Source organism: Fringilla coelebs, assembly GCF_963513975.1.
Source record: "Fringilla coelebs genome assembly, chromosome: 28".
NCBI lineage: Eukaryota > Metazoa > Chordata > Aves > Passeriformes > Fringillidae > Fringilla > Fringilla coelebs.
The window spans coordinates 4,863,538-4,889,492 of record NC_140054.1 but is presented as its reverse complement, the minus strand read 5'-3'; the positions used below and the strand labels follow the sequence as shown (position 1 = coordinate 4,889,492).

General features: G+C 62.3%; 1 protein-coding gene across 1 annotated transcript; it reads right to left on the bottom strand.

Moving 5' to 3' along the window:
• Nucleotides 1-888: 888 nt before the first annotated feature.
• Nucleotides 889-19,882, bottom strand: KCNQ4 (potassium voltage-gated channel subfamily Q member 4; the record flags this gene model as incomplete). Its single annotated transcript, XM_084222872.1, has 14 exons — nucleotides 889-2,767; nucleotides 2,880-3,018; nucleotides 3,170-3,301; nucleotides 3,374-3,476; nucleotides 3,563-3,783; nucleotides 6,049-6,204; nucleotides 7,189-7,277; nucleotides 7,491-7,586; nucleotides 7,696-7,806; nucleotides 7,903-8,028; nucleotides 9,178-9,353; nucleotides 10,900-11,026; nucleotides 11,619-11,709; nucleotides 19,617-19,882. The coding sequence occupies 14 exons, from the start codon at nucleotides 19,880-19,882 to the stop codon at nucleotides 2,549-2,551; spliced, it is 2,052 nt and encodes a 683-aa protein (XP_084078998.1). The 3' UTR covers nucleotides 889-2,548.
• Between the last annotated feature and the right edge of the window lie 6,073 nt (nucleotides 19,883-25,955).

Below are 25,955 nucleotides of genomic sequence, written 5' to 3'. Positions count from 1 at the left end.
AAACCCACCCGGGAAAGCCGCCCACCCCTCTGGGAACACCGCGAGAGGCCGGTACAGCGCCCCCCAAAGCCAGCCCCCCAGGGATCGCACCCCGCACATCGGGCACTGGGCGGAACCGGGGTGCGGGAGCCCCCCCGAGCCCCCAGCCCCGGGCCGGGCAGCTCTGGGGGCACCGGGGCGCTGCCCCCGCAGTGCTCGGCTCTGAGGGGATCCTGGAGAGAATTTCTTGGCAGGAGGCAGCCAGGAAAGGCAGGGACTGAGCCACGGCCAGCCCCGGCTTCCTCCCCGGCCAGCGGCACGGGAAGGAGCCGCCTCAACCCCCGACATCGCTGCAGGACGTGATGTCCCCCCGGGGATGCCAGCTCACAGCCGGGGGTGAAGCTTTGCTGTCCCTAGAGGGGTCTGGGGGCTCCTGGGGAAGGAGGCTCCACCCTCACCTCCCTGGGATGGCCTTGGGGACATGGCAGCGTCGCCGCTATTTGGGGGGGGGGACACACCAAACAGGCAGGGGGGCACAGCCCTTCCCGGGGCAGCGACCCTTCCCTGTAAGGTGCCAAAAAAGCAGGACACGGGTCCTTCTGCAGCGACACCAACCCTGCACCCCCTACCCGCAGCATGGGGAGGGCGAACGAGCTGGAGCTGCGCTCGCAGTCCCATCTCGGTGGCTTTCTGCAGCTTAAGGAGTCTGGGAGGAGTCCGGACATTTGTGTCCCCTGCCGGACATTCGCGTCCCCCGGGCGGACATGGCTGTCCCCTGGCCGCGGCTCGGTGGCAGGGCTGGAGTGCCACCTCTCGGGAGCGCCGGGAGACAGACGGCAGCAGGCGGGCAGCCTCTACTCCAAATTTTAATGAAACAAATAAGTTAATAAGTTAATCAAGTGAGGTAACTACCGCTGGCTCTGGGGGAGGGGGGTCTGCGGGGACCAGCCAGCCTGGGGAGGGGGGTTCTAAGGGTTAATTCCTGCGTGCGGCTGCGGGCAAAGCTGTCACATGCACCTCGCCCCCACGGCCACCCGCCCGGCGCTGTCCCCTGGTGTGGCACCGCCCGGGCACCCCCGGGGCAAGGGCAGGAGCGGGCTGGGGGGGTTCGAGCAGCCCTGGCACGGCCCGCGCTGGCCACATGCACTAACGGGGCGAGGGAACGAGCAGGGTCGGGAGCCCCCGGTGCCCGCAGCAGAGGCACGGGAGGAGGGGGTGAGGGTCCCACGGTGCCGAGCCCGGAGAGGGGAGGCCCTGGCAGCGGGGGGAGCAGCCCAGGACAGATCCTGGCACTGTGGGGTGACCACCGAGCCCCCCTGGAGCCCCGGGTGGGCGCTTTGGCACAGCCCCGGCGTGGCTGGACCGGGAGTGGGGCAGTGCAGGGGACTGGGGCAGCGCGGGAGCTGTCGTGGCTCTGTTGTAGGTGACATGCAAGGACACCACCCCGTGGCAGGTCCCCTCCGGGCCCGGCCCGTGCTCCCCGGACCGCAGAGGGGACAGGGACACACTGAGCACCGCAGGACCCAGCCGGGAGGGAATCCTCTAAGCAGGAGCAGGGGCTGGGACACAGGGGGAGGGACGCTCCTTGGGGACCGCGCCTGTCCCCACAGCCCCTGCTCAGCTTCCTGGCTCCAGGGTCACCCTCGGGGGGAGATTTCCCCCCAGCCCTGAGCCCTCAGGGCCTCCAGGGCCCTCCTGGGCAGCAAAGTCCAGCCCTGAGAGCTGGCAGGGGGTTGCTTATTGCCTATGGCCCCTCGGGTTGCTCTTCCCAGGGGTGTTGCATATTAAGACATTATTGCATAAATATATATAATCTATATATATATATTGCCCTGGGAGCATGCACGGGCAGGCAGAAGGCTCTGCTGTGCTTCTGGAGAGGTGCAGCCTGGGGAAGGGGGGACAGTCCCCTGCTCCCCACACTGAGGACCCCCAGTGACACGGGTAAAACCACCCTGGGTCGTGTCCCCACACCCCTGCACTGGCAGCAAGAGGGAGATGGGACCTTGCATAGCTGGTGGTGGCCCCGGCTCAGCTCTGGGGGGACCAGGCAGGACCTGTCCTGAGAGCTGGGGATGGGGTTCAAACCAAACCCCAGCAGATGGGGCCAGCCCAGAGCATCCCCACCACAGCTGGGGAGCACCCAGGACCCCAGAGCTGGGAGGGGGAGTGTCATCCTACAGGAGCATCCCAGGAGCACCTCAGGAACATCTCAGGACTATTCCAGGAACACTCCAGGAATGTCCCAGGAGCATCCCAGGAACATCCCCAGGAGCATCCCAAGGAGCATCCCAGGAATGTTTCAGGAGCATCCCCAGGAGCATCCCAGGAATGTTTCAGGAGCATCCCCAGGAGCCTCCCAGGAATATTTCAGGAGCATCCCCAGGAACATCCCCAGGAGCACCCCAGGAGCCTGAGCTGGCCATGCCCCAGTGCCACAGGCACCCTGCTGCAGCCGTGTCCCCACAGAGGAAGACTCGGTTCAAGTAACCCGGCGAGGGGACAGCGAGGGGACAGCGAGGGGACAATGCCACGCCTCCCCCAGCGGCTCCATCCCGCTGCCTCCTGCTCAGTCCATGTTGGCGCTGGCCGACCTGGAGATGCTGAGGGTCTGTGCGGACACGGAGATGTCCTCGTGCTCCGCGGGGCTGTGGTAGTCCGAGGTGATGTCGGGCTCGCCGGGCGGCGCCCGCACCGCCGCCAGGCTGAAGGAGTTGCTGGAGCCCTTGCGGAGGCACTGCGAGTAGAGGCCGAGCAGCAGGTCCAGCTTGTGCTCGATGGATTGCACCTGCAAGGCCCGCGGGGTGGGGGCTCAGCCGGGCCCACCCCCGCGGGAGGGGTGGCGGAGGGCTGCGTCCCTCCCAAGGGACGGCGACACTGCCGGCGTGTCCCCTCCTGACCTGCCGCTCCACTTTGACCACACGCCCCATCATGCTGAGCTCGTCCACCAGCTCCGCCTCCAGCGCCGGCTTCTCCCCCTTCTCCCGAACCTTCTTGTCCGCGGGGAGAGCCCGGTCCCTGCCCACGATCTGGTCCACGCTGCCAGGGAGGGAAGGAAGGGGCAGAGCTCATCCATCGCTCCCGAGGGCTCGGCAGCTCGCCAGGGAATGCCCCAGGGTCAGGAAGGAAGGGGCAGAGCCCATCCATCCTCCCGAGGGAATGCCCCAGGGTCACCTGCAGGGCACCTCACCGCGTCTGCAGGCTCTTGATCCTGCCCAGCATGTCCAGGTGTCCGGCCGAGTACTGCTCGATGACATCCTTGACGTCGTAGGGACGCAAGGTCTCCTTGAACTTCCTCTTGGCCACCAGGAACTTCAGGATCCTGCAGGGACAGCCAGGCTGGAGGCACGAGCGGGGTGCCCGGGGGGAGCTCTGTGGGAGGGGACAGTCTCACCTGACAGCCCGGATGAGGGTCTTCACCGCCGGCATGACCTCCTCGAAGGTCAGGTCGCAGGGGGAGTTCCTCTCCTCGCCGCTGTCCTCCGGCGGGCAGTCGGCTGTGGGTGCCAGGAGCGGGTGGGTGGCAGAGCCCGAGGGCTGTCCCCAACCCTGCAGCCCCCCCCGGTGTCCCCCAGGGGCTCACCCTCGGTGGGGGTCCGCGGCTTGAGCCGCAGCGATGCTCGGAACCGGGTGCGGTCGTTGAAGCTCCAGCTTTTCTGCACCTTGGTGGGGCTGGAGGCTTCAGCGACGTCCTCGGTGCTGGGGGAGCGGTGCAGGGGCGGCCCCAGGTGCTGCTGCCGGCCGCGGCTGCCCTGGCGCTGCGAGCTGCTCAGCCGGATCCGCTCCTTGATGCCCATCTTGTTGCTGCGCGGGGACAGCGGCGTCAGGGCCGTGGGGACAGGGACAGGGACGGGGTGGCCGCTGTTTGGAGTGGGGGTGGCCGTGCTGAGCTCACAGAGAGCCCCCGGTAGGTGATGGGCACGAACCAGGACAGGAGCAAGCGGTTCCTGCAGGGGCAGCTCTGGGGTTGTTCCTTTAAATCCCTTTATTTTTGTCCCAAGAGCAGAGAAAGGAGGTGACAGGCAGGGAGAGAGGGGACAGACAGGCAGACAGAGCCACCACTGAGCTGAGCTCTGCTCCTGCTCCATCCCTGCTGGCACGGGGTGTCCAAACCCGGCCAAGCTGCTTCATCCTCCTCCTCCTCCTCCTCTTCCTCCAGGCTGCACCTCCCAATCCAGGCTCTGCTCCTGCCCTACCACGAGTTCTGCTCCCAAACCCAGCAGCGATTTCGGGTTGAGGGGAAACACCAGGCATTGTTTATGCAGGACCTACTCAAAACCCCCATATTTTCTGTGATGAGAGACCCCAAAGCAGCTCAGGGGGACACACAGGGAAGGACCCTAAAGCCAGGGAGGACAGAGTGAACCCCACACCCTCTGCAGGTCAGGCTCCGTGAAACCCAGGTGTTGGGGGCATTCCTGGATTTCCTCAGGCAGGGCAAGGCAGGGATTCAGGCAGGGTCCTGGCAGGGGTACAGGCAGGGTCCTGGCAGGGCATGGGGCTCCCAGCCCTTCCCCATGCTGGCAGGGGCGCTGCCACACATCCCACACATTCCCAGGCCGGGAAGGGCTGTGTCCCAGGAATCAGGCTGCAGCACACAGCTGGGATTTATGGGATTTTTTATGGGATTTATCCAAGCGCTGGAGATGGTTACCACCAGCCCGTGCTCATTCACGTTGCAACGGGGAAACTGAGGCAGTAAGGGACAGCGGGACAGCTCAGCCCAGGCCATGCACATCCTCCCTGCCCTGCCGAGGGACCCCCGGTTCCGCCTCCATCCCAGCCCCGGCCATGCCGCAGGCACGCAGGCAGAGGATGCATCCATGCATCCCGAGGCTCCCGCTCTCGGCGGGACGGGCAGGACACGGTACCTCCGTCTCCACGTGCCCCACGTCTGCAAGAGCCTCCTCTTACCACTAAAGATGGGGCTGGAGGGGCAGGGCAGAGACACAGGAGAAAGGAGAATCAGCGCCGGGCGGCGGGGAGCGGAGCGTGCCCGCGGTGCCACCGTGGCTGCCGCGGCCCCGCCGCCGCCGCCAGGGCAGGATGCTTGTGTAGGTCCTGCATAAACACCCGGGCGCTGTCTCGGCTCTGCCGGAAGGCTCTGGGGACAATCCCCGAGCAGAGGGACCGTGGTGGCCCCGCCGGGCTGGGGTGGGGGCTCCCCGCGGCCGGGGGCGAGCGTTACCTGAGGCGTAAACACCTGTGGGGCTGCGCGTCCTCCTCACTCCAGCTTGGGGGGCAGGGGGGGCACGGCGTGTTTGGGGAGGGAGGAGGGATGGAGAGGAGGAGGAGGGTGAGCGGGAGAGGGAGGAGAGAGAGAAGATGAGATGTTATGAGAGGTGGTGCTCGTGGGGGAGATGGGCGGGCTCAGGCCCCCGAGGCGGGGTCGGGTCCTTCCCCTGCCAGTTCCTGCTTGGTCGCCGAGCCCAGGGAGGAGCCCCCCAAGCCCCGAACTCACCTGGGGGAGCAGGTGCCCCTCATCCCCGCACCCGCAGCCTCAGCCCTGCTGATGCGGCATCACGGGGGAAACTGAGGCACGAGGCCTCTCCCCACCTAACCCTGGCGCTGGCCCGATGTCCTGGGGGGTGGCCAGCGTTGGTGGCACGCTGGGATCTCCTCTTCAAGCGGAGGGGACAAGGGACACGGTGCAGAGCAGCTGCCAGCAGCAGCAGGGAAGCCTCAAGCCCTCCCTTCTCTCCTCATGGGCTCCGGGAGCCCTTCCCGGCCCCAGGCTCTGGGATTTGCTTTTTCCTGGGCTCCATCCCACCAGGATGGCACCACTGCCCCTGCCAAGGGGTTTCCTGCCACTCTCAGTTACCCTGTGCCACATCCCGGGGTCACGGCCACGTGAAGAGGGCAGCGAGGTGACCTCAGGAAGGCACAGCGGCCCCGAGTGTCCCCTGGGATCAAATCTGGAGCTGGAATGGGGCTGGGAGCAGGAGCAGCAGCAGCAGGGACACTTTGGGGTGGTGGCACCTCGGGTCTGGCAGTGACAGTGACATCTCAGGAGGGCACGGAGGAGACAGAGCAGAGAGGAGGGAGAACAGGGGGGCTGCCCCCTCCTACCTTTCCCCTGAACACACGGCCAGGCTGAAGCTTTTCTGGGCAGGGGTGAAGCAGTGATAGGGTGGTGGGGCTCTGTCAGGCCATTTTTTCACCTCTGAGTTCCTAAATCCTCCGTTGCGGACCCGGTGCAAATGCTCAAATATAAGGACCAGCTCTCTGAGGTCGGGGTGAAATAAAAATGGGGAGAAATTAAAATTCCCAAAGCAAACAGAACCAGCAAAGCCAGGCTGAGCAGCGCTGGGTCCTCCTGAGTGCAAACCAAAGCAAAACCAGAGCAAAAGGAAACAAAAAATCTGCATTTTTGTTCAAAGATGGTTCCTTAACTGGGGGTGATGGGGATGGGGAAGGGTCCTGGGACGGGATTGCACAGGAGGAAGGGTTGGACGTGCTGAGAGGGATGGATCAGGCAAGGACAAATCTGGGACGGGGACATGGGGACCTGTCACCATCAGATCCTGGGCTCCAGCCAGAAGGGGGAAAGCTCAGACCCAGCAGGGATGGAATCTGGCTCTGTGTGGATTCCACTGCAGGGAACACAGCTCCTGGCACAGCAGGAGGGGCAGCAGAGCCCCCCGGGATTCCCAGGATCCGGGGTGATGCTCGGGAAGTTGCATCAACCTCCAGGGCTGTGGATGCTGAAAGCTCTGCCTTTGGAAAAACTGAGAGTGGGACAGGCAGGGATGCTCACAGGGATGTGGCAAACCCTCAGGATCTGGAAAAGAAGTCTGGAAAACCTTTGGGAAGCCTTTGATCCACCCACAGTGGCAAAACCGCGGGGATCACGGGAGGGACACGCTGCAGGAACGGGACACAGGGCTCCCACCGGATCCCCACACCTGGAACCAGCTCCTGTCTGGCTGCAGCTCCCCCCCCACAACCGTGGGGCTCCCGGGGCACCACCCCGCTCCCTGTGGTGCTGGAGGAAGGCCATGGATGGAGTGAGGGGGGATGGGATGGGTGCTGTGAGGATGATGAGGATGAAGGAGGCTCCTTCAGCAGACTCCCATCCCGGGAAGCTGTTGGTGCTGCTTGACCCCACCGAGCTCCTGGGGCTTCCACAAGGTCCCTCCTGGTTTCCCGGGCTGTTCATCCCCACGGGGACCCCCGGGAGCCGCCCAGCCCTCACCCCCTCCCGCCTACCTGAAGGCGGGCAGGAGGCTGTCGTAGTAACACCACGTGGCCGTCAGGTACCCCCGGCTGGCATCCGTGGAGTACAGGCGCCAGGCAGCCTGCAGGGAGCGAGATTCCCGGGAATCGGGATCCATCGGGATGGGAGAACCCTCCTGGACCCCCCCCATCCATCCTGGCCCCCACAGGCAGCAGCGCCCACCCCGCAGGATGCGGGTGCTGGAGGTGGGGCCGGGAGTTGGGGCAGAGCAGAGGAGGGGACAGCAGAGCATTCCCGGGAAGGGGCGGGGCGGGACGCGCCGGCCCTGCCTCACCTGGATCAGGTTGGCTGCTGGAGTCCGCCTCTTCTCGAAGTGCTTCTGCCGATGCTGCTCCTGCACTTTGAGGGCGAAACCGGAGCCCAGGATCCCCTGGGGACGGGAGGGGACAGAGCCATGGGTGCCAGCACGGTCTGAACCCCACACAGAGGCAGCCCTGCCCATTCCCCCCCTATTTTGAGCCTCTCCCAGCCCTACTCACGGCGGGCAGGGCGAAGAAGGAGATGCCGAGCAGGGCGAATCCGGCCGCCAGCATCCGGCCCAGCCACGTCTGCGGCGCCTTGTCCCCGTAGCCAATGGTGGTCAGGGTCACCTGCCCGGGGGCACAGCAGCGGGGGGCCTGCAGGGCTCTCCCCCAGCACAGCCCTGTCCCCTCCTGTCCCCGGGGAGCCACGGGGGTCGAGCTTACCGTGCCCCACCAGAGCGAGTCGGCGTAGGTGGCGAACTGCACGTTGGCGTCCTTCTCGGCCAGGTAGACGAGGAAGGAGGCGAAGATGAGCACCAGGAAGCCGATGTACCAGGCGGTGATGAGCTCCTGCGGGGCACGGCGGGGCTCAGCATGCTTGGGGGCACGCTCAGGGGGTGTCCCTGGGTGGTTTTTTGTTGTATTGCACTAAATTGTTATTTAGTTGTTTGTTTCGCGCTGGGCGATCGGAGATTTGCACTGAACAGTCTTTGTGTTGCACTGAATTTTGTGTTATGTTTGTAAGTTGATGTTGTATCACGTGGTTTGTTCTTCTCCTCTCCTGTCACGGGGGTTTCCCTTCTCCCCAGTACCCCTGGTGGTCTCTCCCCTGGTTTACCCCTCCTCACTGGTATCCCACAGGCTGTGCTCCTCTTCCTACGCCCCCATTCCCCCAGGTAGAAAAGTCTCCCGCCCTCAGGAAATGCCCTCTTTCCCATCTGGGGAGTGAGGCGTCTGCTCACCAGTCAATAAACAGAGAGGACATTCGTCCCCACGTGGAGAAGAGCTTCTGCTCTGAGCTTTCATCCATGCAAGCTCCCGTGGGCTGGGGTCCATAGCTGGCCGGAGTGCACCCTGTCCTAGGGTGAGGTTATGATGCCTGTGTCCCCATTTGTGTGCTCTGTGTGTGTTCTGTGCCTTCAAGACTGGCTCTGAGGGGCGAATGTTTTATTTTGGTTTTGTTATCAGCTGCTCCTCCACGGCTGGCAGGACACACAGACGGGGCAGGACATGGTGCAGCTTTTGCCTTTTGCTTTACTCTTGCTTTTTGCTCCTGCTCATTAGTCAGTTTAGCTAACCAGTCTGAATTTTTCCCTGGACTGTTTTTCCTTTCCCTTTTTGGAACCACTCGAGCCCGCTCTGGATGGGCCCTGGGAACACCAAGAGTTTGCACCTTGTGGCTGCAGCAGCTGCCCCAGCGCTGGAGGGACTGAGAACAGAGCACCCACCCCAGAGAGACTTTCTGGATTTGTCATCTTTTTCAGAGCAGTGACAGAGTGCTGTCACCCAGTGTTGTTCATTTTGATGCTGGGGGTGCTGTGCCTGTCAAATAAACACTTTCTTTCCACTTCTCTCCGAGGAATCCCTCCCGAACCGCTTGGATGGAGGAACCGTGTGGCTTTGCTTTCTGACGCTGCCCCCTTTTGAAGATTTTCTCCTTAATTCACCCCAAACCAGGACAGAACCCAAACAGCCACCAGCCTTCCAACCTTTTCTCACCTTGCTGTGGGCGTAGACGACGGAGCCCAGCAGCTTCCAGGTGCCGCCGCGGCGGTCCATGCGCACCATGCGCAGGATCTGCAGGAAGCGCATGCTGCGCAGCGCCGACGTGGCGAAGATGTTGCCCTGCGTGCCCGCGGCGATGACGGCCACCGAGGCGATGAAGACGATGAAATCTGGGGGGACAAAGGGACTCGGGGTGTTGTGGGTTAGCCTGGGTTCCGCCCTGTTCCAGATTGCAAGGCAAGATGTGTTCTATTGGCATCTGTATGGCAGTTGTCTGGTGTCAAGTGGGCAATTCTCCTTATCTCTCTCCCTGAGTGATCACAATCACTCCTCCCTCAGCAGGGGACATCTGCTGATAAGAGGCTATTGAGCGTCACCACATGACTGATAAGAACTATAACATCCCATTGTGAGATGCTCCGCCCAGAGGGAGGAGCCAAGCATTCCTACCCAGATATAATCTGGACATTCTGACACACCAGCACAGCCTTTGCTCCACTGGACTCCCCAGAGGAACAGCAGCTGCTTCTCCTTCCACAGATCTGCGGAGGAAGAATTCACCCCATTCCTACAGGACCCCCCTGCTCCAACAGAACCACGCCTGACACTCCAGGAGGACTGCAGCCCCTTTTCCAACTGGACTGCTACCAACACCCTGACCCACAGGGTGTCAGGCTGAGTTCTGACTCTGTCAGTGTTGTTCTGGTGTATTGCATTGTTGTATTTTATCCTTTTATTTTTTTCCTTCCCTATTAAAGAACTGTTATTTCCTGCTCCCATATTTTTTGCATGAGAGCCCCTTAATTTAAAATTCATAGCAATTTGGAGGGGTGGGGAGGGTTTGCATTCTTCATTTCAGGGGAGGCTCCTGTCTCCTTTAGCAGGTACCTGTCTTGTCCAAACCAAGACAGCCCATAAAAATCGACGGTAAAATCCCCTGTGTTGCCCTCATTTTTAAAGATTTTCTCAGCCTTCTGATGTTGACATTCTTGCAGAGAACTTTCTCACACGCTTTCTGTAAATAACTCATTGTTTTGCATTCTTTTATAGAAGAAAACTTTGATAGACTGTTAGTTTGTCCAGTGTCATTGGAGAGGTGGCACTGTCACCCTCCAATCCGCTGTCACTTTTAGAAAACTATAAATGTTAGAGTCAGAAAATAAACTTCCCTTTTGCTCTTCACCTTGAGAGCAGCAGGTGTGCACCTGTGTTCTTTCATGTTCTGTAGGGACACCCCTGAAAAGTTTTCATGTGCTAATGTGTTACATTGTTAATTTATTATTGTAAAGTCCCGTGTTGTACTAAAGTGTTATATTGATAATTTATTGTCATGTTCGCTGGTAAAGGGTTTGAACAGGGCAGACCGTGCAGTGCCAAGCGAGAAATTTCCAAACTTTGCTGGATTTCTCCAAATCTAAACCTGCCAGCAACGAGGACCCTGCAAATCCTCAGAGCCCCAAATGCCACCTTTAACCTGACACACAGACCCTGGGGAAATGACTTCTTTTTCCCATGGAAAACAGCCTCCTTTTGTGGCCACTCAGCCTGGCAGACCGTGCGGTGCCAAGCGAGAAATTTGCAAACTTTGCTGGATTTCTCCAAATCAAAACCTGCCAGCAACGAGGACCCTGCAAATCCTCAGAGCCCCAAATGCCACCTTTAATCTGACACACAGACCCTGGGGAAATGACTTCTTTTCCCAGTGCCAGCCCGTACCTATCACGCAGAAGGGTTTCCTGGCGAAGCGGAAGCGCCCGCGCCAGCCACGGTAGCGGCAGCAGCAGCCGGCGGCCCAGACGCGGATGATGTACTCCATGCCGAACACCACGATCATCACGAACTCCTGCCGGGGAGAAAACGGGGGTAGGGAGAGCAGAGGGGCTCGGATTTGAGGGGGGAAGAGCGAATCGGGCTGAGCGCGGCGCGGGGCGGCCCCGGCGGGGCTGGCGGAGCCGCCCTGGGGGATGAGGGCGGCGGGACGGAGCCGTCGGGGCTGTGAGGGAATCGCTGCTCTCCTCCTCACCCCGAGCTGGGTCCTTTTCCTCCTCTGTCAGCATTGTCCTCCTACCTCCCGCACAAACAAGCCCCCGTTCTGCTTACTGGCAGGAAAGTCACAAGGACCTTCCCAATTTAGTCTCCGTCACTCGGGAGAAGTCCCTGCGTCAGCTCTTTCTGACAGTTTGGGGGAAAGTTGCCTTTTTTAGCCCCTCGTGCCCTGCCTGTTCCAGCGGTTGGTGCACCGAGGGACAATGGTGGGATGGGCCACCCCGAGCCCTGGTGACACCCACGGCCAGGCCAGGCCACCCCCGAGGTGCCATCATCAGTGACTGGTGATGAGGTCACAGGGGTTCTGCCTGCAATCTTGCCCCGATTCTTTTAGGGTATGAAGTGGGGAGAGGAAATCCGAGCAGCAGCCCCGCTGCTGAATCACTCACCAGGATGAAGAGGCACTGGTTGGCCAGTTTCTGGTGCTCCTGGATGGTGGAGAAGACTGACAGCACCAGGCAGCTGAAGACGAGGAGGAATCTGGAAAGACAAAGCATCAGTGGGGGCACAGGGACAGCCAGGGGACCCCAGCCCACAGTGTGACCCCCCCTCACAGCCTGAACCCCCAGCCAAGACCTCCCCAGGCCGTGGCAGAGCCACTGGGGACAGGTTTTGCCTCTAGATGGTGGCATGGAGCCTTTGGGGAGCCCAGGAGCTGCCGTGGGGCTCGGTGCCAGCTCTGCCGCAGCCCTGCAGCTTCTTAATTAAAGGCAGGGAGGGACACGGGGGTCCAGCACTGTGGAGGGTCCTGCTGCTGCAGGAGGGGGAGCAGAGCTCCTCAGGACTGTCCCCAGCATCACTACCACCGTGGGGACCTGCCAGGAACACCTGGGAGGTGTCAACCCAGGGGAAGAGTCCCCAGGAGCAGCTCTGAGGCTGCTTCTCCCTGAGCGCCAGGCTCAGGCACGAGGGGCTTTGGCCCATTTAAAATAAGGAGGGGAATTAAAAAAAAAAGAAAGAAAGAAAGAAAAAGAAAAAAAGAAAGTCGACTCTGAAGCTGGAGCAAATGAAACCTCCAAAAATACATTTTTTTCCCCTGATCCAGCGATTCTAAAAAAGGAAAGCGGAGGGCTTGTGCCACCGGCCCACGTGACACAAAGGGCCACTCGCTGCTTCGTCACCACCGCTCCGGGATGGCACTGGGGACCACGGGCACACCGGGGACCACGGGCACACCAGGGACCACGGGCACACCATGCTTGGTGGCCCTGGCATGGCCTGCCTGAGCCCTGGTGGCCCTGGCACCTTGGTGGCACCCATCTCAGCCCCATGGCCCCATGGTGACAACGCCCGGGGGCCACCAGGGGTGGATGAAACGTCCCCAAACCAATAATGAAAACGCAACGGGGAAGGAGAAATCTCCTCAATTATTCCAAGGGCTGTGGGGACTCAGCCCCCTCAGGAGGACGCTCCCATCTCTTTGATGTGGGGTTTTTGGGCAGAACCAGCTGCCTGGGCCATCAGAGGGGTGAATCCTGTCCCAGCTGTCCCAGTGCCACTGGGAGGGCACCAGGGGACACAGCAGAGAGGGGCTGATGCTCTGTCATCCTCCCCCCAACCCCACAGCCCCGTGTGCGGCTGGGGGCTCTCAAACCTGGCCCTGGCATGAGGGTGGCACAGCCTAAAGGGCACAGCCGGCTCCTCTTCCCCAAAACGCTGCTGGAGGTGGGACTGACAGCAAAAAAAATCCTCAGGAGTGGGAGAAGGGCTGGATGCAGAGCAGGGAGGAGGGAGAGCTGGAGCCAGGAAGGGGCCAGGGGTGTCACAGCCGTGTCACCACCCTGTCCTCGCTGCGCTGCTGCTCTCCTGGCACTCCCCACCCACAAGGCAGAAGGTTGGAGCCAGCTCCTTCTCCCTCTGAATTATTAATTGGGTTTTTTTTTCCCTCCAGCGCAGCAATTCTGGAGTGAAACCCCACAGGGACCAGCAGCACCCCCGTGGCTCTGGGCTGAGGAGCAAACACGGCCCAGGGCAGAGCTCGGAGCTTCGTGCATCATCAGCAATAAAAGATTATCCAAGCAGGATTTAGCAGGCAATTACACGGGCAGCGGAGCACAAAGCAGAGGAGAAGGCAGAAACCTCCCAGCCTGCAAAGATTTGTGCCTCTCACCTCACCCAACGAGCAGGGAGAGGGGGTCCCCCGTGCCTGGGCACACGAGGGGACTTGGCTGTGGGTGGCCCTGGCTCTGATGGGGTGGGGAAACCTCCCCGGCGGCATCCCGCAGGATTTGGGGAAGGATACAGGCAGGAGAGGTCTGGCTGGGAAAGGAACTTTCTGGGAAGGCATCACCTGCTAGGAATTAATTTGTAAAGCCTGAGCAAACGCCCTGTCCCGGCTGCCGGCAGCGCTTAAGCGGCTTAGGGAAGGGTCAGATGCCTGAAGGCATCGAGGGGAGCCAGGAACCAGCATCCCCCATCCCTCCCGGGCAGGAATTCCGCTCTACCGAGCACCCAGGGGGGGTTTCACACCCTCAGCCCCCCATCAAACCCCCCTGGGGACCGGCAGTGCCAGGCTCCCATCCCAGTCCGCTGCTCTTCCCACCCTCCAAGAGGAGCTGGAAAAGCGAGGAATGCTGGCAGGGGGATGGGGAGGGGGCAGAGAGAGGGACACAGGGATGCCCGTGGCGGGGGATGGAGGGAGCAGAGGCTGAGCCGGTGCTTCACCTCTCCCGAATAAAATTCCCATCCCCAGCCCCCTCCCCGCGGGGTCCCCCCCTTTCCCAGCGTGTGTCACTGCACGGACACGGGGACAGGACCCGGCAGGAGCAGAGCAGCAGCAACGAAACCTCCCCAAAACAATAATGAAAACCCGGCGGGGAAGGTGAAACCTCAATTAATCTTCATTAGGGTGGGCTTTGCCATCTGCTGCCGCCCAGGAACAGGTGAGCCGGGAAAGCTGCTGAGCTCAGGGGAAGCAGGGCCAAGTCGGCCTCCCCGGATGGGCAGGCGGGCACCACTTGGCTCCCAGTGCCCCCCAAACACCCCTGGGCAAAGGGGCTGCACCCCAAAACAGCCTGGGACGAGCCAAAGGAGCGGGATCCTCAGAGCTTGTGGGGTGGGATGGGGATGGAACGGCCTGGCCCTCCCAGGGTTCATCCCCAAAGCCCCGGGACTGGTACGGGGGTGACACCAGCACTGTCAGGACTGTCCCTGTCCCTGCTTTGCCTTCCCCCCAGGACTGGCACGAGGGTGGCACCAGCGCTGGCAGGGTTGTCCCGGTCCCTGCTTTCCCAAACCCCCGGGATTGGCCCGGGGGTGACACTGCCCCTGGCAGGACTGTCCCTGTCCCTGCTTTGCCTTCCCCCTGGGTGACACTGGCACTGTCAGGGCTGTCCCTGTCCCCATTTTCCCGACCCCCCGGGGTTGGCACGGGGGTGACACCAGCACTGTCAGGGCTGTCCCGGTCCCTGCTCTGCCCAAACCCCCGGGGATGCCCCGGGCAGGGGCACAGGCGGCGATAACAGCGCAAGGCGAACGCCACCCGCCGCAGGACAAACAGCTCCGCCGCGGGATGAGCGAGCAAACCGGCCCCGGGAAGGCTCAGATCCCTTCCCTGGCAGCACCACAGCGCCTAGGCCGTACCCTCCAGCTGTGCCACCGCTGGAAATTCCGGATTTGGACCAAAACTGCCCGAGCGCAGCTCCAGCGGGGATGGGGATGGCGTTTCACCCTGCCGGCTCCCCAGGCCGCGAGGTTCAGCTCCGTCTGCAGCTGTATAAACAGCACATCCCATAAATCCCCGTCCCTCGGCCCCGCAGCCCTCCAGGAGAGGTGGAGCAGGCGGCCGGGGGATATAAATAACCGGGCTGCGGCGGCCCTGTTTGCGCCCCGTAACCATGGCACGGAGCGTCCCACGCCGCCCAGAAGAGAAGCAGAAAAGCTCCGACGGGCAGGGAGCCGGCAGAGGCACAGCAAAGCCCGGCACAGGCTCAGAGCCCGGCCCCGGGATGTTATCAGAGCTGTTATCAGGAGGGTGCTGCTCGCAGAGGCAGCACGGGATGTCCCCGGCAGTCTGGGGAAGGCTGGAAGCAGAGCCGGGATGCAGAGCCTGTCCCCCCACCCCATGGCAGCACCCACAGGGGGACACCCTACAGAGGTGTCCTACTCAAATCTTGGTGTTTTGGGAGGAGAATCTTGCTGGTGGCATCAGCTGGCACCCCCGTGGCAGGCAGCACCCCCCGTGCCCGCGGGGAGCACGGTCACAAGGCTCCTGCGGCCGTGCCAAGGCGCTCACACGGAGCAGCCGGGATAGTTTTGCTCTTGGATCATCTGGCAAGGAACGGGCTGGAGGGGGGGAAGGAAGCAGAGTGTTTTCTGAGGCACCCCAGCAGAGAGAGAGAGAGATTCGGGGATGTCACCCTCTGCCAGCACCTAGGGGGACATTTGGGGCACAGTGGCCCCAAAGCTGGGACCCTCAAAGAGGGGAGGGGAGGTTTGGGATCAAACTGAGCGGGACAAAGAAGCAAAAAACTCTCCAGCATCACCCCTGCACCCCACTGGGGTGCCAAACTGCCAGTCTGGGGGGCCTGGCAGGAGCAGGAAGAGGGGAAAAGGAAAAAGAAAAAACCAGAAGGAAAAATCAATGCGCCGTTTCATGTTGCGCCAAAGTTGCTTAATTTTATGCCCTGGTGACACCACATCGGGCTGGGGAAAGTGCTGTGCCGGCTTCTCCTGCCGCTGGCATTGCCCCTGGAGCAGCTCCCGTTTCAGCCCCAGGCAAGGTGGCCCTGGGGGCACAGGGGAAGGGCACAGCCTCCAGCCCCTCCGGTGTGGCCATGCCACCAGCCCAGCCGGGGGGACACACCGGTGACAGCGAGTTAAAAGCCTTCAACGAGCTAAATTCAAAGAGGTGGAACGGCTGAGAGTTCAACTCGGGAGTGAGAGAGGTTGAAGAGTTAAATTCAAGTTTTTTTCCAAGCAGGCGGTGGGGAGTCAACGCTGAGCAGGGATGGAAGGATTTTCCTGCAAACCAGGCTCCAGGCCTAGGAATTGCCCCGGGGCTGTTGGCAAGGGCTGGGCACTGGCCATGGTGGCACTGCCAGCATGGCAGGGGGGTGTGACACGGTCGGGGAGTGGTGGAGGTGACAGCCCCGTCCTGCCCTCCACACCCGGCTGGAACAGGAGCCAGGCTCGGGGATGCTCCGGGAGGGAGACATCCCACTGCCACCGTCCCGAACCAGCCGGGATTTCCCACTGGAGGCCAATCCTGAGCAGGGACAGCCCGTGCCTGGCATCCCTCACCCAGTGCCAGGCTTGCCCTGCGACTCTGCCGGGAGCTGCCACCCCTTTGTCCCCACGACGACACCAAATACCCAGCAGGGACAAGGCGCCAGTCTGTCCCCTCAGGGAAATTCCTGTCCCAGATGGGAAATTCACCCCAACAACCAGGGAAATTCCTCTCCCAGACGGGAAATTCACCCCGACAGCAGCGCAGGGAGCTGGGCCTGGCGCAGGGGATGCAGCTCCAGGCGGGGGATTGCGGCTGTTCCTGGTGCTGCTGGCTCAGGCATCCCTAATTTGCTCCAGGTGAAACTGCATGGAAATGCTCCTCCAGGACTGGCAAAAGTGCTGAGCCGAGCTGCTGGTGGCCCCAGCAGCCGTTTCATAACCGTGGGCACCAGCAGACCCCGGGAGCCGCCGGGAATTTGGGGGTCTGGCGGGTGGGCAGGGACAAACCACAACGGGAACAGCTGGAATTGGGCACCTGGAAAAACGTCTGGGACGGCTCCAGGCTGCAGAACCCCCCCGGCAGGGCGGCCCCTGCCCACGGGCACGCAGCTGTGCCCGTGCCAAGCCCGCAGCGGCTTTGCCGGGAGCAGGGAAGAGCCTTCCCGCCGGCTAACGAGGAGGAGATTGGAAAAAGGAAGTTCTTATTTTGCCTCCTGGCTCTAAAGCCTCTGGCTTAATGCTCTGGGCTCCCTCTCGGATTTGCTCCGTAAGCTCCAGGGCTGGGAATTCTCATTCCAAGCGGGCGAGGCAGGGCTCGGTGAGGCCGGCCGGCGCCTCCCTTCATGGTCAGCGCGGGGCTGGAGGGGCTGGGAAACCTCGGAACTCGGATTTCCACCTGCACGGGCTCCCATGTCCTCAGCACCCCCCTCCCGGAGCTTGGGGGACTCTGGGGACATCCTTCAGACCCCAAAAGGAGCTCCAAGCCCTCCCAGCCCCCCGGGCAGAGCTGCTGCAGAAATGATTCGGTCACCAAACCGCTGAGCCCAGAGCAGGCGCTGGGTTAAGATTTGGGATCAATTCGCCGACAGAAAGAGGCTGAAATCGGTCAATAAACGCGATGGGCTCGGCCCCGCTCCGCGGCCCCGGGAGGGAAGCGCGTCACTTCTCAGCGGGTATTTCCATTTTAGCAGTTTTCAGCCCTGTCTCGGAGCCAGCCTGCTCGGGGGAGGCAGCGCTGGGGACCGGTTTGTGCCACCAGCGCTGCCCCGACCTCGGGCCGGGGGCTCCGTCCCCTCCCATGCCTCAGGGGGGGAAAGGGGAGGGGGGTAACACCTTCCTCCTCTTTTGTTAAAACCCAGGGATTGCGGCACACAAATCATCCCCGACAACTTCAGAGCCGCTGCAACAGCTTCGCAGCTCCCATCTGCTGCGAGAGAGAGAGAGAGGGAGAGGGAGAAAAAAAAAAACCCTACAAAAAACTTGGAAGAAGCCAGAAATGAGCAACATTACGGGAGAGGCTTCGCAGAACAGATGTCTGCACCTTGCACCCACTGCGGCGTCTTCCCACAGGATTCGGGGGGTCCCTGGCAGGACTCTGCCCTGCAGCTGCCTCAGCCCTAAAATTAAGCGAGCAAGTGAACAAAAAGCCTCCCCAGCAAAGGCTGGAGACGTTTGGCTGCTGCTGCCGGCGGCTGCACATCTTGTGGAACAAAGCCCAGCACCCGGGAGCTGCGGGCCAGGCACGCTGGGGTGGCAGGGGAGGGACTGGGGGGGCTCTGCAAATGGGGCACGCTGGTCCCACGCGGTTATTTTTGGGGTACAACAGGCTCAAACTGGTGGAGGATGCTCAGGGATGGATATCCCAGCTGGGAGATGAGCAGGGACACAACTCTCCCTCATCCCATGGGGGTGTGTGCCATCCATCCCGACCGCCTCCCCTGGCAGGGGCTTTGGCTGCCTTTCCCTGCTGGAGCAGCTCTTCCCAGGGTGGGATTTTCCACGCAGGGATTCTGGCTGTGCGAGTCCGCTCCGGAGGTGTGGTTACAAATGGGCCCCGGGCTGGTGTCCCGGCTCCCCGGGGAGCTCAGGTGCCCTTTCCTCCAGTGACAAATTCCTGCTGCCAGCTCGATGTGCTAACTTAGGCAAGACCCATTTTCCTGCCTCTTAACGAGCTCCGGCTCCCGCACCCCAGAAACGACGCAGCCCCGCGGCACCGCTCCAGGTGAGAGGGAAGGAGGCAAAATTTTGGCTCCTGATCTCACAGAAGGTCCGTGCCCACACCTGGCACACGCCAGGCAAGGAGGGAAAACGCGTCCTGCCCCACGGCTGCGGCTGCGATGTCCCGGCAGTGTCCCCAGCAGTGCCACCGAGTCCCACCCCCAGAATGGAGCCCCCTCTGTCCCTGCAGCCCCCAGGTGTGTTGGGGACCCCCAGATCTCTGTCACAGCCCTCCCCTACCCCCAGGCAACAAACCCGAGGGGGTGAAGCTGTTCTGAGCCCTGAGCTGAGCCCGCGTGCCAGGAGCCGTGGGATGCTCACATCCAGCGAGGGAAGCTGGAGCAGAGCTTAGGAAAACAGCCGGAGCAGGGAAAGGAGCAGGTGTGCTCCGGGAGCGGCCCTCTGGCCCTGGAGAGGGATTTCCAGTGCTGGGGATCCACGGTGACCCAGGAACGGGAGCAGCTCTCGGGGTACAGCAGGGACAAGAGCACCCCCGCTGTCCCCATCCCAGCCGGGCACGGCTCTGGGGTGGCACTTCTGCCTCGTCCCAGCAGTGCCACAGGTACAGGAGAGCAGAGTGTCCCCGGTCCCACCGGAGCTGTCACCCCCCGAGGGTCCCCTGCCTTTGAGGGTCTCCCCACGCCCAGAGACCCCGGCCAGGGACAGCGGCAGAGCGGGACGGCGACGCGATGCCACCGGGAAGGGGCTCTGGGTCACCCCGGAGATCGAGTCCCATCCCCGGGGACGCGCTCAGCTCCTCGCCCCGGACCCCCGGACCCTCCGCCACCGACCCCCCCCCGGGTGGCGGATCCCGGGACCGGCTCCGGCGGCAGGAGCGGCACCGGCGCGTCCCCCCCGCCGAACGCAGCGCAGAAACTTCCCGGTGGAGAACGGGGGGGCTCGCTGGGAGCCCCGCGGCACTGCCGGCACCCCCGGTGCTCCTTCGCCGGGCAGCCCTGGGGGTGCGGGTCCCTGCGGCCCCCCCGGTGCCCGGTACTCACATGAAGACGTGGTAGATGAAAGCCCAGCCGCGGGGCCGCTCCAGCACGTTGTACAGGCAGTTCTGGAGGCGGCGGCGGCAGCAGCGCGGGGCCCCGGCGGGGCGGGGGGCGGCCCCGGGGCGCGGCCCCGCCAGCAGCCCCCGGCGGCGGGGCGGGGGCGGCGGAGGGGGGGTCCCGCTGCCGGGGCCGGGGGTCCCCGCGCCCTCGGTCCGCACCGCCGTCAGCGCCGCCCGCCGCTCCCCGCCCGCCGCCGCCGCCCCGGCCATGGCCGCCCCGCTCAGGCCGCCGCCCGCCGCATGGCCCCGGCCGCCGCGGGACCCCCGAGCCAGCCCGGGGCCGCTCCCGGGGCCACCTGCCTTTAGCTGCCCGCCGCCGCCAACGGGCCCTCCCCCGCCGCCGCCCCGCCGGGCCGGCCCGCCCCGCCGTACCTGGCCCCCGCCCCCGGGGCTCCGCGGGACGGGGCGGGCGGGGAAAGCGCCGTGCGGGGCGGCGGCGGCACCGGGCGTGCAGGGGATGGGGCGGTGGGTGGGCGGCTGTCACCCCCGGTGTGGGTACGGGACCCTGCTGGGGACGGGGAGAGTCCTGGGGGATCCCGGGGCACCGCATCCCAACCCGCATCCGGCACCGCGTCCCAGCTGCGTCCCACAGCTCATCCCAAACTGCGCCCTACACCGAGTCACAGCCCAAACCACATCCCAGCTTCATCCCACACCGCATCCCAAATCGAATCGCCACCCAAACCACGTCACTGCCTCCTAAACTGCATCCCAAATTGCATCCCGAACTGGATCCCACAGCACACCCCACACAGAGGGTGCGGAGCATCCTGGAGCGAGAGTGAGCCTCCCAATCCCCACGGGATGGAGCATCCCTGGAGGAGATGGAGCATCCCTGAAGGAGATGGAGCATCCCTGGAGGAGATGGAGAGTCCCTGGAGGACATGGAGCATCCCTGGAGGACATGGAGCATCCCTGGAGGACATGGAGCATCCCTGGAGGAGATTGAGCATCCCTAGAGGAGATGGAGCAGCCCTGGAGGAGATGGAGCATCCCTAGAGGAGATGGAGCATCCCTGGAGGAGACGGAGCATCCCTGGAGGGGATGGAGCATCCCTGGAGGAGATGGAGCATTCCTGGAGGAGATGGAGCAGCCCTGGAGGAGATGGAGCAGCCCTGGAGGAGATGGAGCATCCCTGGAGGAGATGGAGCATCCCACCCCTCCCATACTTTGCAGACTCAGCCTCAAGCCGGGCTCCAGGTGTTTCCCAAGTTCAGCCCTTTGCTCTCCCTTCCACCTCAACCTCTCACCAACACTGAGGCGGGGACTGGGAATTCCCTTTCCAAGCTGGATCCCAGCTGGGTCCTTGTGCTCCCGCACCTTTGGGGGATCCGGTGCCCCCACCCCACCCCTCTGGCTTCTCCCGAAGCAGAGATGAAGTTATTTAGAGAGTGAATTATTTAGTGGCAGTCAGAGATCCTGGCACAGCGTGGGGCCCTCGTGAGCACTGCGGGATTTGGGAGGTCTCGGCAGTCACACACAATAAATTGACAATTTTATTTACTTGGAGGAAATGGTGCTGTTAAACCCACAATTCCCCCCCAAGGATGCCACAAAAACCCCATGCAGACGGGATAAGAACCGTGGAGGCTGAAATGCTGGAAATCCAAACGAAATTCTCCCCTCCATCCATCCCTAACTGCTGCATCCCCCCAAAAAGTGTTTCCCAGAGCATCCCCCAGCTGGTCTGGCCCCTCTCCCGGCAGCAGCTCCAGCGGGAGCACCCTGACCTTCATCCCGCTGCCTTTGGAGCAGCACATTCCCCTCGCTGGAGGTTTAGGTTTCACCTGGGATTGATTAAAACCTCGGGGCTGCGGAGGGGGCAGGGTTGAGGTGACCTGGAAAGGACTCGGTTGTTCAAGGGGCGGGTGGGAATTGGATTCCTCCTGGGGCTGGGGGTCACCACACGCAGTGGGCAGGTCCCATTCTCACCTTATCACCTGCCCAGACCCTGGGAATCTCCATCGATCTGGGAGCTGGGAGGTTTTGGGATGGAGCCAGGCAGTCTGAATCAACATGGCACCAACCCATTTGTCAGATGGGTGGAGGTTTTGGGAAGGCATCCCAGGATTTGATGATTTTACCCCACACCTGCCCGGCTTCGGGGGTCCCACAGAGCCACTCGTGTCCCCAGCCCTGATGAGACTTTCAAGAGGATTCCAGAGGCCGGGAATGGCGAGGGGGAGGCCTCAGTGCTTGGAGCCTGCTGCCCTCTCGGGATTGCAGCTCGAGTTCCTGGCACGGACCGGCAGCCAGGATTTGCATCCACAGGATTTCCAGTAAGTTTTGCAGGCTTGGAATGCAGCTGCAGGGCTGCGGGGCTGGGGACAGGAGCTGTGGGACCAGGGACAGCCAGGACCCCTCACTGGGACACAGGGACAGGGGTAAAGCCCCACTTTGGCTCCATGGGTGGGGGACACCGGGGGGACATCGTGGAGGGGGGGATTCATCCGACCCTTGGGAGCGGGAGAGACTGGGATGGGCAGAGCTGGGGACAGCGGCCTCGGGGGGCCCAGAGGTGGCATTGTCGTGGTGAGGGGAGCGCTGGTGACAGCGGTGACAGCGGAGCGGGGAGCGGGGAGCGGGGAGGGCTGCGCAGCACCTGCTCCAGCCGGAGGTTTGGCCTCATCCCAGCGCAATTAACTCCTGGCAGCGGCGCTGGGACAAAACAGCGCCTGGGACAGCCCGGGCTCCTGCGGGATGGGGAACCTCGGGGCAGGGGGCTGGGGCTGCTCTGCCCCAAAGCCACCCCAGAGCCCGAGCTGTCCCCGAGCTGGGAGTGACTCCAGCGGCACCGCCCGGAGCTCGGGCACGGCCCGGAGCGGCCCCGCGGGAGGAACAGGGAGCGGCCCCGCTCGGCTGCAGCGGGGAGCGGGACGGGGCAGGGCTCGGCTCCGCTCCGCAGCTCCGGAGGCGAGGAAGGAAGGATGGATGAGGACGCCGAGAGCTCCCGGGCTCGCCAGCGCTGGGACAGTTCCCGGCCAAACCCCTCCCGTCGTGCCAGAGGTGGAGCAGAGCGGAGAAGAGGCAGAGCCGATCCCCGAGGGAACGGGACTTCGGTGGCGCTGGCGGCAGGTGGTGACTCCAGAACCTTCACCAGGAGCGTCTTCCCCCAGTCCAGTGTCCCTCGGGGATCCTGCACCCACGGCGGCAGCGCGACCTCCACCGCAGTGAGTTTTCCTTGGAAAAGGGTGGCAGGAGGTGGCAGCTTTGGGCGGGGGTGACAGCAGCACTGGAGGGGACAGCAGGACTGGAAGGGACAGAAGGGACAGCTGTCAGCAGCCAAAGCCCGCAGCAAACCGAGCGTGGCCGTGCCCGAGCGCCAGCGGCCGGTGCTGAGCTCATCACCCCGAGGAGAAACGGCATCTCGAACCGCTCCTTGGCAGGGAAGCGCTGCCTCCTCCTCCTCCTCTTCCTCCTCCTCCTCCTCAGCTTCATCCCGGGTCCCTGGGAGTGTGACCAGCTCTGCCCCGGTCGCACTTGTCCTGCAGAGAGGTGGCACTCACTGCGTCACACACAGAAGGGCCGATGTCCCCCCCGCGGGTGCCACCGCTCTCTGGAGGGACACGTGTTTGCCTCTGTGTCATCCCACGCCACCCAATTTGTCACCGCGGTCCCCTCGGCCGATCAAAGGAAGCCGCGAGTCCTTGCAGGGAAGGTCTGGCTCCTGCCAGTGCCCGGGTTTCCAGTCCCTGTGACAAACGATGCTGGCTGTCCCCAAAGCACCCATTCTGTCCCAGTGTCCTCTGCTCTCACCTAAACAAAAAATAACTTTTGCCCCATTAAGGTTTATTTCAATATTTAAACCCAAATCTTGTATATGCTAATGAGGTTAATTAAATACACACTCTCACGTTCATGATTATTACTCAGTTCTCTGACCAGATCCGTGAGGAGAAGATTCCATTCTGAAGCTCTTTCTGTGCCTTCAAAAAACCCTATTTTTGTTCATCTGATCGTGAAGTTTTTCATTGAACATGAACTTTTTCCTGCCCAATTCGACACAATCAGGAATTAAAATAATCAGCCTGGCCACCCCCAGCCCCTCTGATCCCTCAGAACTCAACAGGGTTTATTTCCAGCCAAATTTCATTCACTTCATGCAACAGCTGGAAACTCCCTTGGGGAGCAGCATCTCCCTCCCGTTTTCTGTCCTTTAAGCGATTTATTGCCATTCAAATTTAACCAATTTCCAGCAAACCCGACTGCTGCGGGTAAAGAGCTTTTCCTCAGCAGCCGGGGGCTGATAAAGGGAGCAGCGCCCGTTCCGCTCTCCAGCTCTGCCTTCCAGGTCTCTCTCCATCCCCACAAGAGGATTCCCAGCTCTCCAAACCCAAGGGATGCTTTTCCAGAGGTGTTTGGGGGGGCACAGGAGGTCACTCATCTCCTGTGGGGCAGCCCCCGCCGGGTGGGAGCAGCTGTTGGGATCGGAGATCCAAATTCCCATCCCGGCTCTTCCATCCCGCTCCAGCCCTTCCCGCGGCTGCCCGGAGCAGAGACAGGGATGCGGGTGTCGGGAGAAGGGAACTCCGAGACCCCAAATCCAGGGAAAGGAACCTCCGAGCCCCAGATTCCAGGGAAAGGGACCTCCAAACCCCCATCCCGGCTCTTCCATCCCACTCCAGCCCTTCCCGCGGCAGCCCGGAGCAGAGACAGGGATGTGGATGTCGGGAGAAGGGAACTCCGAGACCCCAAATTCCAGGAAAGGGACTTCTGAGCTCCCGATTTTAGGAAAGGGACCTCTGAGCCCACAATTCCAGGAAAAGGGACTTCCAAGACCCCAGATCCAAGGAAAGGAGGGACCTCTGAGCGCCCAATTGCAGGGAAGGGTCCTCTGAGCCCACAGCTCCAAGGAAAGGACCTCCGACACCCCAATTCCAGGGAAGGCACCTCCGAGCCCCCATCCCACTGTCCCATTCCTGCTGTCCCATTCCCCCTGTCCCATTCCCGCTGTCCCATTCCCGCTGTCCCGTCCTCCTGTCCCATCCCCGCTGTCCCATTCCCGCTGTCCCATCCCGCTGTCCCATTCCCGCTGTCCCATTCCCGCTGTCCCATTCCCCTGTCCCATCCCGCTGTCCCATTCCCCTGTCCCATTCCCCCTGTCCCATTCCCGCTGTCCCATTCCCCCTATCCCATTCCCGCTGTCCCATCCCGCTGTCCCATCCCGGTTGTCCCGTCCCGCTCCAGCCCTTCCCACGGGGGCCCTCTCGTGGCCGATCCCACGCTCGGAGCTTTCCCGAAAAGTTCCTTTTCCACCCCAAATCCGTCTTTTCCCAAGCCAAGGGATGCTGCTCCAGCCTGGCACATCCCGGCTCTGCGATGCTCCGGGAGCTGCAGCCCTCCCTCCTTCCCTCCCTCCTTCCCTCCCTCCCTCCTTCCCTCCACTCCCAGGAATCGCGGGGTCGGAAAACCTCGGGAATCAGGAAACGGGATATTTACAAATATTTACAAATATCCACAAATATTTACAAATATCCCCAGGAGAGCCAAAGGCTGAGGCAGAGCTTTGCTGCCCCTCTGGCTGGGACTGGCAAAGGGCACCTGTGACAGGGTAAGGGGACATCTGTGAGGGGGTAAGGGGGACACCTGAGCCAGGTAAAGGGGAAAACTGGCACAAGGTGGCACCTGAGCCAGGTAAAGGGGGAAACTGGCACAAGGTGGCACCTGAGCCAGGTAAAGGGGGAAACTGTGGCACAAGGTGGCACCTGAGCCAGGTAAAGGGGGAAACTGGCACAAGGTGGCACCTGAGCTAGGTAAAGGGGGAAAACTGGCACAAGGTGGCACCTGAGCCAGGTAAAGGGGGAAACTGGCACAAGGTGGCACCTGAGCCAGGTAAAGGGGGAAAAATGGCACAAGGTGGCACCTGAGCCAGGTAAAGGGGAAAACTGTGGCACAAGGTGGCATCTGAGCCAGGTAAAGGGGAAAACTGTGGCACAAGGTGGCACCTGAGCCAGGTAAAGGGGAAAACTGGCACAAGGTGGCACCTGAGCCAGGTAAAGGGGGCATGTGTGCTGGGACAACTGTGCCAGGAAAAGGGGGCACCTCTGTCCAGGCAATGGGGACAACTGTGCCAGGGTCTGTGATGCCACAAAGGGGTCACGTGTGACAGGATAAGGGGGGCAATTGTGCCAAATTTCACAGATTTAGCCCCAAACCCCTCGCATCACCTGAGCTCTCAGCCAAGCCCAGGCATCCTGTGGCTGAGTTCCCTGCTCCAGGTGGAACAATTCCAGGGATTGAGGCTGCTCCTGGCCCTGCAGCTCATGGACAGCACACACAGGAT